The sequence below is a fragment of the Ornithodoros turicata genome, chromosome 6 (assembly GCF_037126465.1).
Source record: "Ornithodoros turicata isolate Travis chromosome 6, ASM3712646v1, whole genome shotgun sequence".
NCBI lineage: Eukaryota > Metazoa > Arthropoda > Arachnida > Ixodida > Argasidae > Ornithodoros > Ornithodoros turicata.
In genome coordinates this window covers 64896504-64916690 of record NC_088206.1, presented here as the reverse complement: position 1 = coordinate 64916690, position 20187 = coordinate 64896504, and the positions used below count along the sequence as shown (strand labels likewise).

At 46.3% G+C, this 20187-nt stretch overlaps 1 protein-coding gene across 1 annotated transcript in view; it reads left to right on the top strand.

Annotated features, from left to right (window-relative positions):
* LOC135397053 (complement factor B-like) overlaps positions 1–20187 on the top strand; it is a 62529-nt gene that overhangs the window by 40249 nt on the left and 2093 nt on the right. The window contains exons 13-18 of the mRNA XM_064628383.1: positions 3643–3775; positions 3924–4043; positions 10243–10458; positions 11367–11500; positions 12824–12938; positions 13292–13459. Of these exons, the coding sequence (XP_064484453.1) occupies positions 3643–3775; positions 3924–4043; positions 10243–10458; positions 11367–11500; positions 12824–12938; positions 13292–13459 (886 nt within the window). The remainder of the gene's footprint in view (positions 1–3642; positions 3776–3923; positions 4044–10242; positions 10459–11366; positions 11501–12823; positions 12939–13291; positions 13460–20187) is intronic.

The window sequence follows — 20187 nt, the reverse complement described above, 5'->3', positions numbered from 1 at the left end:
ATCATAATAAAGGGTTCGTTGTGTTTGGGAGCTGCGGAATTCAGGTCCAGTCATTCTTAGAGTGGAAGTTCCACATCAACCACAATGGGCTGGAACCCATTGGAGAACTAGCCTGTGGCCTGCTGCGTAGACAGTTTGGTAAGCCATTAACACATCTGTGACCAGGGGTGCGGATGGGCCTCGTATGCCGGTATTCTCAATAGCGTGAAGTGCAGATTTGGAGTCTGTGAAGGCTGCCCATGCCCGCGGGGTAAAGTCAGCGATGTGTTGCACAGAGTTCTGCAGGTGTTGAGGAGGTTGGATGTGAAAGGCGTCTTCCGTGCACTACGCCTTCGGATGGTATGACGAATGCTGAGGCGGACTTGTTGTTTCGGGATGCGCTATCTGTATATGCTGCCGTGAACGTAGAAAATTTCTCGTCTACCAGAGCATGAAAACGGGCTCGAAGGACTTGTGGGGGAACCTGATCTCTTCTTTCCAGAAGGCTCGGAAGGCTTACGAAAGTCGGCGGTACCGGCAGAGACCAGGGGGCATGCAGCGGTATAATGTCCTTAGCTATGGAGCCAGTGAGAGTCTGGCGTGTCCTCTGCACTACTTGATAGAAGTCGCTTTCAGGGCGGTATCGAACTTTCCTGAGGAGCGGGTGACGGTGAATGTGAGCTCGCAAACGTAGGAAGTGCCGAACCATTTCACGTTCACGAAGAACCTCAACCGACTCCAGCTTGAGCCAGGACTTCCCGTGTTTCAGCCATTCTTGGAACTCCGAGGCAGCGACGAAGGCTTCGAGCAAACAGGGACCGAAGGGTATTTAATGATGTTGTTGATATCCTGTGCAGGATAGGAAGGCTGTAAAGCACAGTCGCCCTCACCAACGCCGCATGAACTGCGAGCACGGAACGCTGATCACAGCCCCATCCTGAGCCAGCCAGAAAGATGTTCAATTGTGGGGAGCCATCGCTGCACTTTAGTTTCAAGGTGTTTAATGTGGCGAGCCCAGTGCAAGTCCAAGTCGATTACCACGCCAAGGAAGTGGAGGAAGCGGACCGCCTCAAGCTTCTTGGACTGTAGAGACTAGGTCGAGAACTGGATCCATGGAGCTTCGGTGGCGACGAAATCCAGGCATTTCTTGAGGGAACGCACGTTGTTTTTCGAGCCACCAGTCGAGGCGATGCAAAACCATTCTCTCCATCAGTTTTCCCATACAGCTTGTCAGGCTCACAGGGCGAAAGGAGTCGTTAGTACCACACAGAAGTCTGTCACTGGCGTGTTTTCGTCTACACCCTTAACGATAGTCAAGGCCGCGAGAGGATTCTTTTGAGGGGGCGCCTCCTTGAGAGATCTGATTGTCCGCCAGATCTTCATGGCCGGCTGAAACCTGGATGTTCCCAACTTTCAAGTGGCGCAAAGAACATTCGACGAAAGTAATGAGTAATCCTACCCTGCGTTACTCAGTCGAAATGTAATGTATTACTCCCCACCTCTACCTGAAAAAAACAACAACACAACACAACACGAGACAGTACACATTCATATAATACACATACACATAAACAGCATACTTACTCCTTATCAATTTCATAGCTTCCATATGGTACGATTCAATAGGATTGAAAAGGTATCTTGTGCTCTCTATAGCCACCCATTGACATCAGCAAGCCATCGCACAGAAATGATATATTACAGAATCAAATCCAATGCATACAGAATTTTACAAGCAAAACTATTTATTATTGGCAATCATCATATCTTACACACAAGTTTTCGATGAATCCCAATTAAAACACTATGTTTCTGTATCAAAGGACACAACTTTTAAGTAAAGAAGATAATTACTTACTCCTTACATTTATTAGCCCTTGTAATTTGAAGTGAAATTAAGACCCCTCTATATGATAATGTTAGCTGAGGAAAATTGTCAGTGTCACAATGATGGTGATCACGTATAGGAATCTCAGAGGTGTCATAATAAAAGTTTTGATTGTTATCATATTGACTAAGAATATCGTCTTCGTGTCATTTGAAATAGAAACATTGTGACGATTATCAATAATACAATAGTTTATCTGGTGATGTGATGTGATGTGATGTGAATAATGAAAAAATGGGGATGTGAGTTTCGACGAAGTCAAACTGGCTACCCCAGTACACTTAATACAGAAAGTTCAAACCGATAATGAGATGATGAAAACACAAAGGGATGATGTCCAGAGACGAACAGAGATAATAATTGACAGAATGGCGTAAATGCAGGCTAGCTGGTGGATAAATTCCATGATAGGCAACCCTGAGCGATGGGCAGGACACGTAAACAAACACAAACACGAAGGCTCAAAAGCTTACCTTGAGCCTTTGAAAAAACTTTGAGCCTTCGTGTTTGTGTTTGTTTACGTGTCCTGCCCATCGCTCAGGCTTGCCTATCATGGAAGTGAGAGATGATAATGGAGTACAACATATAGGTCAAAAGTTCAAGAGCTGCGCCCAAGTGAGAGTAAAGGGGCGGAGTCGCCGAGGGCGCACACAGGACACATCACACATTCACCGTGTTTATCTGGTAAAATTGTGTATACATTGGGTTTGATTCCTTAATATATCCCTTCGGTGTGATGGCTCGCAGAGGTCAATGGGCGGCTATAGAGACTGCTTGATACCTCTTGAATTGTATTGAATCGTACCGTAATGGGAGCTGTTAAAATTGGTAAGCAGTAAGTATATTGCTTATGCCTAATGGTTATTATATGAATGTGTACTGACTTGTGTTGTGTTGTTTCTTTTCAGGTTGTGAGAGCATTTATTTTGGCTGGGTTTTTCTCCTTCACTTCTTTGGCTTTACAGTTGGTATAATTCCCAGCACCATTGGCTTTAATAAAATATTTTTACATGTAAAAATGTCTTGCATGCCCTGGTGCGAGAAAGAAAGCACGATATGTTATGTGGAAGCATGGTGAGAGGATGTGGAATTGACTGGAGAAGGAAAAGATGGGCGAGAAAATGTACGTCCGAATGCGAGAAGGAAAGCCTTGCGTGCGCGACAAGGAAAGGTGCATTCTCTCCTCCAGTCTTGGCGCGACAAGGAAACGCGCTCGCGGTCTTGGCACCAGGTATCCTCAATACCTACAGCTTTATTGGGATGACTCTCAGTATCCATGCCTAAGGGCCTGGCCTTCCGAATTCTTGAGTCCCTACTACTGTTGTCGTCCATTTCAAAGACTGCACTGTAAGGTTTTTACTCCCTTTAATCATAAGTTACAACCAACAAGCGCGGATTTTTCACTAATGTACACCTGATTCATATCACACTGCCAGCTCGGAATTTTTGCATTGCAATCATGCAAACGTGGGAAAAGTCAAGTGGAGCTACCTAGGTCTGCTCTTTCTTCCAGTTAACCTCGCCGCGTTCAAAGTGAAATCACTATGTCATTTTCGCATATTGTGCGACCGTAATTCGTCGCCGGTTATCGGCGCATCTTGGTGCAACGCTGTGCCTGTCGATGCCTACTACGCTGAGCAATTCTTCGTTTTATCCCTTAACTCCTGGTATCAAAATGGATCCATTATTGGTTTGTGTCTTTGTTGGTGGGGGGGGGGGGTACGGCGACACCGCTGATCCTATGACATGTCTAATAGCTGTTCTGATGCTCTCAGATCAATGTCACACAGCGAGGCCATCGCGTTGGCGTGGTAACATTCAGCAACAGCGCCACGAGTGTTGTAACGCCCCACGGAGACGTCTCAATGGATATGGTGCTTGAAAAACTTCGTAACATGTCTTACACGAGTAAGTTCCCTTTACATCTTATACCTTACAGAATTTCACATTCATAGTCAAGAGGCCTTGCTCTTTGCAAACATATTAGATATCCAGATATCTAATATGTTTGCAAAGACCATAAACAATTTCCATAAACAATCGTTTTCACTTTCAGAAGGAGGAACTGATTTGAAGGCAGCGTTGGCACAAATGGAAAAAGATCTCAATACTGCTATACGCAGTGTTCCTCAAAGTCATGAAAAGCTGCACATAAGCATCTTCCTGATAACCGACGGTCAGTACGACTCTAAGGTAGCCCACTTTGTCCCACATCAGAAACATGTAACTACGCGGTGGCAAGAAGGAATTTATCGATAACCTGATTCTGTAGAGGAGGTGGTGTCCCTCTACATGAGTCCTGACAAGCGATGACGGAATGTCTTGGCGGGCACATGTTCATAACCTCACGCTAGGATGGTGCCGCTAGAACTGACTGGCAGGCGCAGTGGCGCGGGGCAGCAGAAACACATCTTCATTGTTGTCCACGAGCCGAACATCACTCCCCCCGTGGTGGGAGTGATGATGATCACTCCCCCCATCACTCCCGCAGTGGTACCTGCAGAGCTACCGGTTGAGGTCCGTGTCGGTACGTGAAGAGCAAGAAATGAGCGAGATATGCGGAACAGCGACGGCTGTGCTTGCGTTTTGTTCTGAACGACTAACAGCAGCGGAATGAGTGGTGGGGACAAGCGCTGACTGGGCGTGTTCCAGGGGTGGCCGAAGCGGTGTGCAGGCAGGCAGGTAGGCAGTCCGAGGTGATCGAGAGAGGGGGGTGACAGAACCGCGACCGGCTCGTGAGCGGTGAGCTCGTCGTAGTGTTGTCGACAAGGAGAGTGCCAGGGAAGACCATGGTGAAGCACGAGGAGACCGGGAGTAGAACTCACTGTGGCCTCCGTGCCTGTCCACGGTGGAGTGTTGGTCCCGGTGCTCTTGACCGCAACTGGGCGGGCTGCCAGCATCTTGTATCGAAGCCTGGTGGGAAGGCAAGGTGGGCAGGGTACTTTGGACTGGCACGGCGATGCGCATGGGGCCGTGCAGTTGCCAGCGGAATACCGGGACCGGAGCGTGACGCTTGGACCGCCATAACTCTAAGGGGGTTTTAGACGTGACGCCAAGGACTACATAATGCATCACAATGCAAACGATAAACCTTCACTGACAATGAAGACTGGAGGAGCAGTTCACATTAATAGGCCATTTTTATATACGTGTCGCCCCTATAGCGGCGGAATGTCGAACGTCGCGTTTTTTTTTGTTTTTTTTTTTTCAGTAATTATGCGACTTTCGTTCACGGCTCCTACCACAACTTGAAATGGAAATAAATTATCATTCATTCATGCCCATACGGACTGGCACGGCGTGCGGTAGAGCAGCAACAGAAGACATGCAGGAAGGAGAGTGAAAGCGCGTCTCGTGCAGTCATTACGAGTACAAAGCATCGCCAGGTTTCGCCTCAAACGTCCACGTAACACAGAAACCGATGATTTTACAGTTGCCCTCTCATGATGTATTTTCACCCACTTCACCCTGGGCGACGAGTCGCTGACGTCGCATCTGGGGTTTTAAGACAATGCGCATCCAGAAACGTACTCGTACGAAGTAAGAATTACAATGGAAGGCGTTGATACAGAGGCAACGAAATGGCTGCCGACACTTCACAGCAGACAAGTGGCTCAATCGTACAATGCTGCTACAGAGGTGGGGAACAGTAGAGACGCGTCGCCGTCCCTGAAGCCCGAGACGAGAAGATCTCGACGGCAAGTGACGGAAGCGGCGCCCACAAGTTGCTATTGAGAGATTAGCCTCAGGTTAGGTCCCTCCGGTCTCGCCCGTTTTTGGGAGACCCCATAGATGGCGACACGCGGAATCGCTCAGATTGCTCGGGTGGATCGCTTTCGGTAGAAGATCACAAGGTTGTTGGAGATGTTAAAAATGAAATTTAACAAAAAATACTTTACTTTGAGGTAATGAATGGAAGATATCATCGCCAGGGGCGATAGCCCAATAGTGGTGGCGACGTGAGGAATGAAATAAGGAGCCCCTTCACAATAAAGATCGAAGTCCGATGGTGTCCAGAAAGGTCAAAAGAGCTTTGAGTGCAGGATCGTTAGTTAGTGAAAAACATAAAGAGACGTGTTCGACAGATTGATGAAGATGTCAACTGGAATGCTGCGTTCGCTTCGTGTATTCGTGTGCCCCGTGAATACCTGGACCGGAATTCACAACAAATGGCCCCGCACGTTCATATTGGTACAGTGTATTGTTCCCTGCATTATGTGATCTTTCAAAAGCACCTATACGTGTTTGAGACTTTTGAACTAGAAAGCAAAGTGTTTCACAATTCATATTACAAAAAAAAAAACAAAAAAAACGAGACTATAGAACTGCATACAACAACAGACATACACGGTCAAAGTCTCAAACGCAGCTGAAATTTACTTGCCAGACAAACAAAATTTAAAAGAAACATGAAGGACAAAGTGGCAAAGTCGGTAACTTCTCCAAAAATGAGCCGGCGGTTACAGACGGGTTGCTAACCCCGTTCCCACAGGAACGGATCTATAGTGTCTCACGCAATACCCTTCGGATCAAATCTGTCTCTCTAGCTTTAACAATAGTCACAAAGGGCTGCAACCATTGCATGACTCAAGGCCGGTTTCACGTCAGTTCAGGCAGAGATGTCCCATTGACCTCCTGGATTCATTTAAAAGCTCATCGTACATGATGATCAACAGCCATAAAATGAATAATTTTTATGCAACAGTTTTCGCGCAAAAAAAAATCGAGAAAATCCGGCCCTGAATTGGAGTGTTTTAGTTCTGCCGTGTTCGCACGCGTATATCTCCCGAGTTTGATATTAAAGATATTGTAGTGATTTTTTTTATGCTTTAGTATGCCAACAAGCGAGGAGTCCGAGTGCAGATTATGCCGCGCTGGTGCAACGCTCCGTGCTATGAAAATGGCGAACATATGTTGTCTCTCGCCATTTTGTTCCAACTTCAACGCGTGATTTCTCTGACTCTAGATATTCCTCATTACCATATTTCGTATCAGCTCGCTCAGCTTTTACTGCTCTTTCATCTGATATATATATCGCGGTATACCTCCTACAGGTATCTGCTGAAACATGGAAATGTTAAGGTATATTTCGAAAAAACAAGGATTGTGAGCGTCCGTTTCTCGAAAAGGCCCCTTTTTATTTCACTTATATTTTACTAGCACATGGCGCGATGTTAGACAGTTCGTCTTACGTAAAAAAAATCTGCTTCAAAAAGCGTACACTGGTGATTAGCGATATAAAACGCGGCTCAAGTCCACGTGCGTACTTTGCGTCTTTCCTTCATCCCCAGTGTGAGAGGGTGAAAGAGCACAATATCGCCTCTTACGTCCTGGAAAAACATTACAAGAAAACAGAAAATACAACCCAAGATAAGGGCAGCTCCGATTGAGTCACCCGCTACATTTGTTTTTGTTTTGTTTCGGCAAGTTAACCTAATCTTCGACGCATGAGGCGGCATTGTGCCCCTTCACCCTCTCACATTGGGGGTGAAGGAAAGACGAGTCTCCGAAGATGCACAATAAACAAAATAAAGAAAAAACGGTGTTGCTTCACTAATTTTTTGCGGACGATCTATCGAAGGGATTTTTCTTCTGAAAACGGCTCCGGTATGAGGTGGCGGAGGGGACCAGATGTTCTCATTGGGGCAACTTCGTAGCTTTTATAATTAAAAAGTTAATTATTGAAAGTTAATTAAGACATTGCCTTAGGAGTTTGCTAGTGTCCTCCTCAGGAGTGGCATTCAGCATATGCTCTATTGCAATCGATTTCATGTCGGAAAAAGTGATATATATATATATATATATATATATTGCAGGAGAAAAAGCCGTTAAAGTAACAAGTAAATGACGCTAGACGTGTTTGAAATTCAAAATTACAGATTACGATGGCTTTTATGGCTGCACGCATGTGCATATATATATATATATATATATATATATATATATATATTTAAACTATACGTTCGCACTTAGCTGGTGCAGTCTGCATATCAGACGAGCAAGCATTGAAAGCTGAGTGAAGCAGGGTTGTTTGGATTTAACCCACATGGATTTTATCCGGTGGATTTTTTTTTTATTTTATCCACACAATTTCATCCGGATTTTTTAGAGGTGTTGTCCTGATGCGATGTGAAAGTCAATCTTAACTCAACGTCACACGGAAAACTCCCGCTTTATGTTATTGTAGTGTTGGCTGTTTACAAAAGCCCAGGTACGCGCAACATTAACTTCTAACTTCTTTTAACTTTTTAACTCGACTTTTTGAACTTTTGAGATTTAACTTTTTTCCCGTTTTCTTCTACTTCTGCCCATTCAGGGAGTGGCTTTTTTCTGCTTCCTGGAGGCATTGTAACTGAAGTACGACAGCTAATCCACGCGTGTAGCGTCGACACCATTCACCCACGCGTGCATGAGACTCTACCTTTCGGAAAGCAATGAAAACTCATTCAATGTTACTGGGACAGGCAGTTTCATAAGCCGAAACTACGAGAGGTCACCCGAAACCAAGAAGAACAGCAAAACACATTTGTTTTTACTCCGTGTCACATTTCTAGGCTTGTCTATATTGTCCGAAAATACCCAAAAATATCCGGGTTTTATTCGAAAAAGCCCACTGGAGAGGATCTGTTTAAAAATATCCGGAATTTTTCTCAACCCTGGAGTGAAGTGATACCAAATATGGTAATGAGGAACATTTACAGATCCAGAGAAATCACGCCTGGAAGTTAGAACAAATTTCGCGAGAGAGCATGTTCGCCGTTTTTTATATCACAGAGCGTTGCACCTGCGCGCCAAAAAAATTGCCTCGGACAGCTGGCCTGTAGGCATACTAAAGCATAAAAAAAATCACTAGAGTGCCCTTTTAAGACTCGAGAGATATCGGGATATCGGGGGATATCGGAGGATATACGCGTGCAAATACGGCAAAATTCAAACACTCGAATTCAAGGCCGAATTTTCTCGATTTTTCTGGGCGAAAACTATTCCGTAGAAATTATTCGTTTTACCGCTGTTGGTCATCACGTACGATGAGCCTAAATATAGAAAAAAATAATAAAAATCCAGGAAGTCGATGGGAGCCCCCTGCCTGAACTGACGTGAAACCGGCCTCAAGATGTTTGACAATTTCTGGTGCACGATTGATCCTTATTTCTTTATTTCTAGGGCATACTTTCTTAAACGGCCGTTTAAACAAACTTTTACTCCGTCCCATATAGCTCAACTCTCAAGCTAACGGAATTTCACGCACAATATTTAACTGACAAGTGATAACATTGTTCTTATGTTTTTGCAGAGGGTTTGATGCTTTCCAAAAGGGGTGAGGTCGTCTAGACGGAAATCATTCTTGAATAGAATGTTCATTTGAAACTTCCGAGCAACAGCCAACAGACCACGAACAATAGTATGGTAATAAGGAGTCGCGACTTGTGTGTGTGTTTGTGCGTAGGTGGATGGAGTATGTTGACTGCCAATCTCAGTTTGGGTATTATGCCAATAGGGTAGTTGCAACAGGAGCTGAGAATACCCCAACAGATGATCCAGAAGGTAAAAAGCTGCTGCACACACAATTATAGAGCGTTTAATAGGAGGCCAGTAGCTACACCCCAGTTTAATGTCAACTCAAAGCAGGCAAAACGGGCTTGGGATCCAATTCCCCATAGATCCAGCACTAGGTAGGTTGCAACAACCGCCTCACATGAAGGAAGTCCAAAACATCCTTCGAAGGGAACTCCACCGTAAATGTAAGTTCAGTAGCAGAAGACAAATTAACCTGTCCACAGTCAAATGAGGCACCATCATCGCAAAACAATAAAACGAAACCATCAACAAATCTTCTTACAATGGCACTGGTAGAAGAAAAAAAATGATAAAAAAGCCTTGACTACAGAGTCAAGAGAGCTCAGATAAATTTCACAGTCTAGTTCACACTGCTGCCTCTCTGCGTTGGGGGTATGGCACAGATGGAGTGCAAACGCGGCTCTAGTTCTACAGGATGATTGGACACGTACGTTCTCCGTACGAACAGCGCTCGCATTGGAACAGTAATCACCCAATCTCATAGTCATGAACGTTGCGCCGGGCAGTCCACTTCCAGAGTCAAACGAGAGACTAGCACATTTGCGCACGACACCTTCGCTCATTGGTGAATCGCCACGTTTCCGCGTCGCTGAAAGCGCAAGGAGTTGCGCAGAGGAGCAAGCGACCTAGACCAGCTCGTACGATCTTCTGCGTTCTCGGCGCGTTTCGTTTCGTAGCATTACATTACCATGACAACCGTACGGCTCCGCATCCCTAACGCGTGAAGATGCAACAGACTGAACTAGGAAGTGAACTAGATACATTACGTAACCTGTGCCCTGCACGCACTGTTACAGGAATGGCTAACTTGGGCGGGAGTCCAAAGCAAGTTTTGACTAAGCTGAAACGAAATCCATACCATGCTGAAGTCTACGTCATAGGTGTATCCAGTACTCCCAATCGAGAAGCTCTGGAGGGTTTAGTATCTAGTCCAGTAGATGACCATTTGTTCATTCTTCGGGACTACGACAGCATGCAGCGGCTGGCAGAGAAGCTCACCAACGGTGCTATTGGTAAGATCTCATATGCTCGCATGGTGAGACCGTCGTCAAGCACACTCAGCGAATGCACTAGAACCAGCACAGGAGCATGTGCGGTAGGTTTAACGTTCTAAGAACGATACAGAAAAACCCAGTGCAAGGGGACAAAGAAAGGGACAAAAAACGAGACAACTCGGCATTGACTGCAGCATTGACTTTTATTTGCGAAGCGTCCCCGCTTATCACACAAAAATATATTCTCCTTTCCCTCTCCTGTCGAACAATCCAGAACTGCCAGGACGCACTTAGGTCAACAGAAAGTTCGTCACCTTATCGGAAAAGAACACAGAAGGGTTGCTGGTACAACTTGAACCCGCGTTTCTTATTACTACCGCCTCTCTGTACAAGAGACAACCAGATTTACTGCTCGTAAAAATAATATTCGCTTGAGTAATTAACGCTTCGCAAACAACACACGTTGGTCTGTGGTTGGTAGTCAATGCTGTTTTTTTTATCCTTTTGTCCCTTTCGTTGTCCCATTGCATTCGGGGTTTCTATGGTTTTTCGAATGGATCACCAACCCGCACGAATTTTAACTTTAGTTTAGGTTTAGCGTGATTTGCGCATGCGTTGTGTGCTAGGACGGCTCCATGACAGACCGAAAACGGCGAGCTCTTTCAAATGTACCACCTCCGCCTTCATGACAGACCTCTAGAGGAAGATGTTTGCCGTTCGGAGGCGCCTTGGTGCAAAAAGCAGGGTATCAAGACAGATAAAAATAAGGAATACTCGAAATCGGGAAGAGTTTCGGGAAAATTCCCAACATTCCCTTTTGCTGCTCAGATATTGGATAGATTCAGTTCCTTCTCCTCCTCCTTGTCTGCCCCTTGACTTCAGCTTGTGTTGCCCTGTCACCCACTCACGCTGTTGCATCCTGGCAGACTATTCCGTATGTGGGAGCACCCAGAGGCACAATATTGACACCGGTAAGGAAGATGAACATCAGGCCAGAATCGCAGGCGGTGAAGATGTCGAGACGGCATGGCCTTGGATGGTGAAAGTCAGTATATCAGGTGTAAGTTCGTTTTCTGTACACGAATTATAGCAAGACGCGCATGAAGAGTTGCCTATATTGGACGACTCGTGCTAATGTCTAAAAGTACGGCTCTCGACGACAAAAAGTTTCTGTCGGCGGCACCAAAATGTGCCGCGTAAAATAAATACCTGATGCCCATTGTAATCTTGGTTTGTGCTTCCTCGACATACGCGTTCTGGCTCTCCGATTGGTAAGACAACACGTATGGAAGTTTTTGCATCCCACAAATCGGACACTGCCGAGAACTGTTTAGAACTTCAATAATGGTACTAAAACCTATTGCGCAGTACATTACAGGATTAGCGGTCGTCCATCATGCATATTTGCAGTCTGATCGAAATTCCACGATATGTACAAAAATCAATAAATGAGCAATCGAAGTTCAAATGTCTCTGAACGAATTCGGTGAAATTTCAAAAAGGTGAAGTCAACCATAAAAAAAAAAACAATAGAAAGCCGTAGAACAGGAAATTGCGTCACACGTACACCAGTGCGTGAGGAAGTCAATAATTCAGCAAGGGTCAAGAATATTTAGAAGCACGCAAAAACATCAATATGTAACAAGGATAACATTTATGACAGTTGCTTCTGAAAGGTCGTCCATGGAGTCTTTAAATCCAGCAGTTCCGTCTGAATGTCCCCTATATAGTGGTCCTATATGCATATGATGGGCAAACCAGCCTGCTCCAAAGTGGTCCATGGGTGATGCTGTGGAAGATGTCGAAGACCTAATAATGACTTGCGTACGGTACACCGAAGCTGGTCGCCTTTTACAGTCGGAGTTGACGGCAGTGGACGGCCCTCCGTTCAGTGTGTCAAAAGTACTCGAGGGCCCTCGCATCCCTTGTAAGACACCGGGCATTCTCCGGCGCATTGAAATTTTCCGGAGATCAGATACACAAAGTTTGAGCGCTGGCGGGTTTTGCTGCTGAACAGTTTGTTTTATGACAACTCTCTGCTTGTGATCGCTTTTGTTGGAATCATCATCGTCGTCGTCATCGTGGTTCCACCAGTTTTTCACCATGTAACTGGCGCAAGTAATGTGCATTTGCTCGCCTCACACTAGCGAAGCCGAAACCTCCATTTTATTTTTCCTTCAAATCGATCAATCCGGTTCTTCTTCTCATCAGTGTATTTCAAGAGACGCGGGATATAATCGAGATGGCGCGTGGATTAAACGCCACGACAGTTGGATTAACAAGCACTGTAAGGTCTACGGGGTGGGGATTCTAATATTATTGAGTTCATTACGAACAGAGACCTTACCAAGAGCGCATTACATCTGTAACATTGTACCTACAGGCTCTGTGCGGCGCCTCTATCATTTCAAGAACTTGGATCTTGACCGCTGCGCACTGCGTTTCCAAAGGAGAACGGCACGAGGTCGTGAGACCAGAGGAAATCCAAATACAACTAGGTATACGATTTTGTTTTAGTAGGTTTCAAGTTGCTGGTGCAGCGTTGACGGCTTTCTTCACGCACTAAGCTCTGGCTAGATCGGTGTCATTTGGTCACGCGGCCATTGTCACAACCAGGTCCATTTATTGTCCCAGAGTTCCCTTGTCTTCGCTAAGTAGGGGTTAGAGTTTTTTTTTAAAAATAAGGGAGTGCTTTTTCAATTACAACAATCGGCGATATATCCTTAGATATATATGGTCGCCAATTGGCCCCACTAGCGGTTTCCTGGAGTTTTACATTCATTAGATGAACCAACCATGAATGACTTCTGTCTGAATGGTAGACCTCATGTTTTCATCATCTCATCTGCAGGATTGACGGACAGGCGAAGTACATCGTCGGTAAAAAATATTCCGGTAAAAAGTATAATACGACACGAAGATTACAACGGAACTACACTCGACAACGACATCGCCCTTCTTGAACTACAGAGTAACATGACTTACAATGCGTATATTCGACCCATTTGCCTCCCTCCTGGTAAGCAGATTATTTCTAATATTTATTTCTCATTCTCTCGTCTTTTCCTTTTCTTCTCTTTTTTTTTTTTTTTGTTGTTGTTTTGGAAATGACAGGTTCGCGCCGCGAGCCATGCGGGAGCTAAAATAAACTCAATTTAACGAGTGCAAATTTTCCTCGATTTGCTTTTGCGGTCTCAAGGTGGTACCTGCAAACATCTGTAGTGGTTATGATGATGACAGTGTTTGTCGTAGTCGGTCAGGCTCAGGCGGCCAACCTCACGACTATTGCAGGGGTGATCATGCAACCTGGACCGACTTCACAGGGTTGCATTTGTCCTAGAACGGCTGAGAAAAACCAAGGGAAACAACCCAGAGAGCAAAGACGGCGCTCGGGATCGAACCCGGGTCATCTGCCTGTCTAGGCGTGGAATGTCGTCATCGTAGGCCTCGGGAGCTGGTCCGCAAACATTGAAGCAGAGCACCACGTGCGGTGGTGGTAGTGGTGGTCAAAGGTGGTAATGGTGAAAGGGCTTGCCGTTGTCGACCTCACGTATGTGGGCAACGTCACGACTAACGCCCTGGGGAAATGTGCGTCCTGGGCCGACTTCTAGGGGAACTGTGCCTACATATGTCTGAAAGCGTCTGAGGAAAACCCAGGAAAAACCCCAGACAGCACAGCCGGCACCGGGATTCGAACCTCCCAGTCTCGACGTGACATGGCCAGCACGCTAACAACTGAGCCACGGGAGCAGGAAGTGGTCAAAGGTCTCGCTGTTGTCGGCCTCACCACGTGCTATGACCCACGGCCAATAGCGTGGCCAATATCATGTTCCGCTTGCACGCGCACAAAGCTTCTTCGCTGCCTTGTCTTTGTGCAGTGAACGCTACGAAGAGACGATTTTCCAAAGATGTGAGCGCCACCAAGCGATCACTGCAAAGCAGCATGGGAATTTTGAACGACACTGACTGCTCCGTCGTCTGCTTCGGTACCCCCATTCATATACCCCCCATGCGGAGAATCTGCGCGGAAACGCGAACGCGGTGCCGTAAACTCTTGCCGCTGGGTGGAAAAGCTACTTCCGCTTTCCGCTTTTTGGCGATCGCGCAGTGCACGATTTTTAGTGGCATCCGCACATGCTCGGCCAATCAGGTAGCAAACGGAAGCTGCGTGACGTTCTTGTTTTCTCCGGCCCACCCGCACGAAGAGCATTGACGGCGTCGTTGACTGGAAGGTATGTCGCACTGGAGCTTACGTTTTTCAACAGGCGAATTTATGAAGGAAATAAAATGTCAGTGCTGCCTACATTATACAGCGTCGCATTAAAATGAGTTTTTGGGCCGGCACTGAAATAAAATTTGGGAGTGCAGGTAAATAAAGTGCAAGATATTTTGACTGTCAATGATAGTGTCAGGAAGTTGAAAGCTAAGCATTGTTCACAAGAAAAGAATGCGCTGTCGCCACAGTGAGTGAGCCCAAGTCTGCGATATTGATTTCGCAAAAGCGTTCACACAGTCAGTAACTCGACTTCGCTGTCGTCCGCCATCTTGTCAAACACGGTCGCAGAAGCTCTCGCTGTGGAGAGTCGCGGGCAGAGGCAGTATAGCTGGGGCGGCATGCATACGCGCGGCAGGCGGTTGCGCACATCTCTACCGAATGTGTGTACGCGGCCTTATGGTTTACCCCGCCTGACGCTGTTGTTGCGCACATTAGGAATCCTGTTGTTCTTCTTCTACCCGCGCCTCTGGCCGTCTCGTAATGCTGTAAGACGCTCCCAGTTCCCATGAGCCCTTGCGTGCAATAGGTGGCGCTCGCTTTTGTAAAAAGGTCTATTCGCACAGCGGCTGCCTACGCCACCTATAAAGGCCTGTTCTAGGGCGTTTTTAATGCGAAGGCAGATTGTTGAAACGTGATGTGGGCAAGCTTGGGCTTGTCCTATCCTACAGCTGGCAGTACAGGGTCTATTCGGACTTGGTCGTGTATTCGGGGACTCCAGCGGCGTTCATCACAGCGGTGACTACAGCGTATTTCTAAGGGTGGAGGACACTGTTTTTCTGAAATGTCAAACTGTCCTTATGGGAAACGTTTTCCGGATTGTATACGAACTGTATCAAAAATTGTGGGTTTGCTGGGTCAAAGGTCGATAAATCATGTATACAGCTTCTATCTAGGTTTTGAATGGTTCTTCCAAGAAATGGGCGCGGGAGTGGTTACAAATTAGGTAGCCAAAATGCATATTGTTTAGAAACTATATGCATGTTAGCCCCAACTTCTAAACTGGCTGTATACAGTAAAACATATAGTGTCTGTATGTATACGTATAATCATGTCTGCGGTAGATGCATGAGTAACCGCAAGAACCCACACAAAACAGTAGATAGTAGCAACAAATCACTTTATTCACCACTCACGAGTACGTACCTCTCAAACCATATCCATTTATCATTAACACACCTCAGCGTAGAATTCACTGGGGCACAAAACTGGTAATGATCGAACGGTGAACAAAAAACAAAAATGAGCACACCTAGGTGCTCGTTTCCGGTCCAACTTGTCTGTCTTCCGCAAAAGCACTAGTAACCTTGTCATGAGAAGCAGGAGTCTCCGCCACATTGAATACGATGCTTGCGTCTCTCTTGCTGGAGGCCGCTGCGTCATATGCGCTCAACTTGCAAGATATATCATTCCAGAAAACACGATGGCAGGACACCCATGTAGAGTCGTGTAGAGACATAACATACCGTTTGCACAAAGCATACAGTCGCTAACGGTTTCATCCGGCGTTCTGTCTCCCTGCCGTTGTCCAGATCGCCTGCAAATAGAGTAAAACATACAATGAGAATTGCGCAGTCGAGCATATTACTTCACAGTTATATTAATTACACACCTGAAATGGCAAAAATCCTGAAGGCGTAGAGCGATTTGACTTCAGATCCGCGTCTTCACTCTGACATTTCACACGAGACTGACTGGTCCGCTGGTGGATATAAGAAATGCCTCTACTCAGGGACAGTTGCAATGTCATACGGGTTGCTAGAACGACAACATCAAGTGGGAACAACAATACAAAGCCACTATACGCTGCAGGCTTAGTGGAACGCTCGAAATTATGCGAACTGCATGCGGCGACGAGAGACGTCCGTTACAGCAATCAAAGCGAACCAAACAAAACCGCGCATGCGCGACAGACAGCGCTGGCTGTGCATCGTGAACAAGCAAGGACACGCGGGCGAGCCAGGGTTGAAATGGGCATGGAGTCGACTTTTCCGCTCAATGGCTCGGCGGACGAGATATGACGACGGTAGAGTTGTACTATCTCTTGAGCTTGTGGCGGTTCCAGGATGTTTCGGAAAGTGCTGAACGATGTTGAAATCTCTGTCATCGTACAGGGCCGGCCACACATAACAGTAGCGCGGGAACGCATGACCTGCAAGTACGCCAGCGCCAAGGTATATCTAAACAGGTAGCGCGACTCCCATAGGCCCGTGTCTCTTCAGAATGACGCCATGATAGAGACGGTCAGCGCCATCCAGCCGTGGCGCGGACTACTACGATTGTAAATAAATGACGTCAGAGATGACGTCAGCACTATGAATAATAAGTAGTGCATAATTAGCCATGGCACGTTTCCATTCCCGCATTTTGTTTGCGTTGTATTCCCTTTTCCTCGCCCAGGCAACAGCACCAGAAGAGAATACAGAAAAATAAATCATATCTGGTTTAATTAAACATATAAATTCGAACTAGATAGAGTTATCACAGATTTACACAATTCCAGACTGAAGGGCATCGTGATGTACCACATAGAAATTTGGAAGGTTCACTTAAGGTCCATTTCTCACCTAGAGCTATACGTACACGTAGTGATTAGAAGTTTGCGTTTATTCCGTGAGTGGCTATTATTGGTGCATTGGTGCATTATTATATGCAACAAAACATGGCATCGTTGGTGCACAGCTGATTCCTGCTAGCACTCACGCTATCATGGCCGCTCGTCCCATGACGATTTTTTTTTTTTTTTCGCGGTGCCGACAACAGCGGACGCATTTGTGTTTATCTGTGACATACATGTGATTCTTCGTTCGTTCAGACATGTGATTCTTGGTCTACAGCTGCGAGATGTGAACGTCGATTCCTGTCTAACTCAAAAAGTGTACCAACCCAGTATCAGAACGCACGGGCACACGGCACGAATACAGAGATGCACGGATAAACACCCACTGTGACACATGGGCAAAGGGAGCAAGACACGGAAATGTACTTGGGTGGTAATGGTTTCGTATATGTGCACGAGTGGGGCAACAGAAAGTTTTTCCTACACTGAAATTATGAATAATCTATCAGTACACACACAAGCCATGTCCTGTTTACGATCGTTCCTCTACTACCAACACCACTGATCTCTGTGTATAACGGCTGGATAGTGCATAGGAGAGGGGCTCGTGGAGAGAGGTGCGGCAACCGGCCGCCATGTTGGAGGGCCCACTGGCGCCGGCTGCTCCCATAGGAAACAACGGGAAGCGATTTGATTTGGGGTATTTATTGCGCTTTAAACGCTCCCCATTGCTGATTAACACGCATCTTTCGTAGGAATCAGTGTGCTGATGTATTCCAAACGTGCCTCAGCCGTGTTCCTGTAGTTTTTAATGGTAATTGCCTTCTTTTTTTTATCCGCTGCCTGTATTCCGAATAGGGGGTCGTAAGTGTCGTGCACGGGGAGCGTACGCATTGAAGTGAATTCGGTGAATGTCTACCTATAAAATTCATTCTTTTTGCTCAGAAAGGTTTCACGCTGTTTGTAATTGTAAGGTACTTCCGTTTTTATATTTTTTGTTTGTTTTCGTTTTGTTGTTCGATTTTCGTGCGGTGTTCCGCGGTTCTCGTTCGTTATTCTGTGGTTTGGTGTTGTATGGTTCTCGTTTGACTTTTTCCATTGTAGTATTATGTTGTACGAGTGTCTCTGTGTGTGTTCTACAACTGAAGGTGCTCATTATTTTATTCACCACATCACCACCAGCAATGGGGTGGAGTATAGCCCCCTGGCGATGAAACTCCCCATTCCTAATCTTAAAATAACTTTATTGTCACGGGTGTGTTGCAGTTGTTCAGCTGTCAGTGTATTGTCTGCGTGACTATGTGCGTGACTTGTCACACACGCTCTAGGAGCGACTGCACATACGAGGTTAACACAGTAGTTTATTTACTTCCACCGTACCTCACAAACTAAAAGAACAGTGGGACAAATTGGCATACTTGCGCAGGTTCTGCATCCGCTTCTTAGGCACAGCTGAGAGACTATGAGGACAACCTGTATAGCGCATTGTTTATAGAAATATATAGTTTCGAGATTTATAGGAGCAGCCACACACACTTTCTTAGTACGTAATGGTATTAGCGAAGTAGCAATGCAAGCAACTCCGAGTTGTCAGATGCATGCGATACCAATAAACAGATCTTTCCTCGAAGTAAAGAGCTTACCTGTGAAAAAATTATCCCTCTTCCTGTGTCCGTGTGAAGTGTACTCAAAGCTACAACAAACTGGCATGACATGCCCTTTAATTTAAAGGAAATTTTAAAAAATGCGGGCAGCCCCGCCTGAACTAAATGCAGACGACAGGATGCGTTGGGCCCACCAATATGGCGGTCGGTGACCCGCTGTCCAGCACCCTATGCGCGATCCAGTCTATACTATAGACATCAGTGACCAACACCCAGGATCGCTCGCACCTCCTGCTGGTAGCTTTGCCAATGGCTCTGATTTGGTATCTTCGCTTGTTTTCGCTACCAGTTTATATACCTTGCCAACGCCGCGTAACGAATGCTCCTGGGTTTGAGACCTCGCGCCTAGCGAACTTTCGCCACCTCTCGGTTGGGTTCGTCATTGCTCTCGTGGAGCTGGCGAGCGGGGACATGGAGGAAAGAAACACAGGAGCGGTCGTTTCGAACAGATTTCCGTGGGACCCCTCTGGCGGTCACTCCTGTCAAAACCGCCATTACTTCCTGTCCACCACGTGATCGTCTCTAAAGTTTCGGTTTAGCAATGCTTTGTTCCTTGCACTGCTTTCCATGCTTTTCCACAGTCATTTACTCGTAAAATGTGAGCACCATTGCGGAAACAACGTTGTGTTAACGTGTTCTTGCCGCGGTTGCAGCTGTCGTTCAACAGAAGGTAGCTCTATCACGGTAATAACGTTTCATTCGTAAGTACGTACATTTGATCGGTTGTTTTGTACCCCTGTCTGCGAGAGAGTCATCTTGAATCGTTCGTTTGGCAAGCTGGCGCTGTGCTACAACTGCAGACTCATTTGATTCCATCCATTGCTGTACAAGATTGATTAATGGCATGCTTTACCACACCAGCAGCAAACACACAAACGTGGCCACGTCGTCACACAAACGTCGCTGCCACGAACGATGTTTCTAGTCCTGCGTGCTTGTCCTGCAGACCGTGACTGGTCTTGTAGTAGAAGGGTAAATCAAGAGTAAACCTCCGAACACACACAAATAAAACTGGACGAGAGGCATTCATCACAATGCACATATCTGCAATATGATGTCATGACTCCCGTCGTCTGCTTTGGGAGCTGGCTTGCGCATGCTCTTGGGGTCACGTGAGCGGTCACATGGTAGACAGGAGCATCCCAGAATGAAATGCAAAGGCTGGCACGCCCGTCCCAATTGTCAAAAAGTTGGGAGGGCCGCTCCTGTGTTTCATTCTTCCATGGGCGGGGAGACCCACCTGCTGTTGC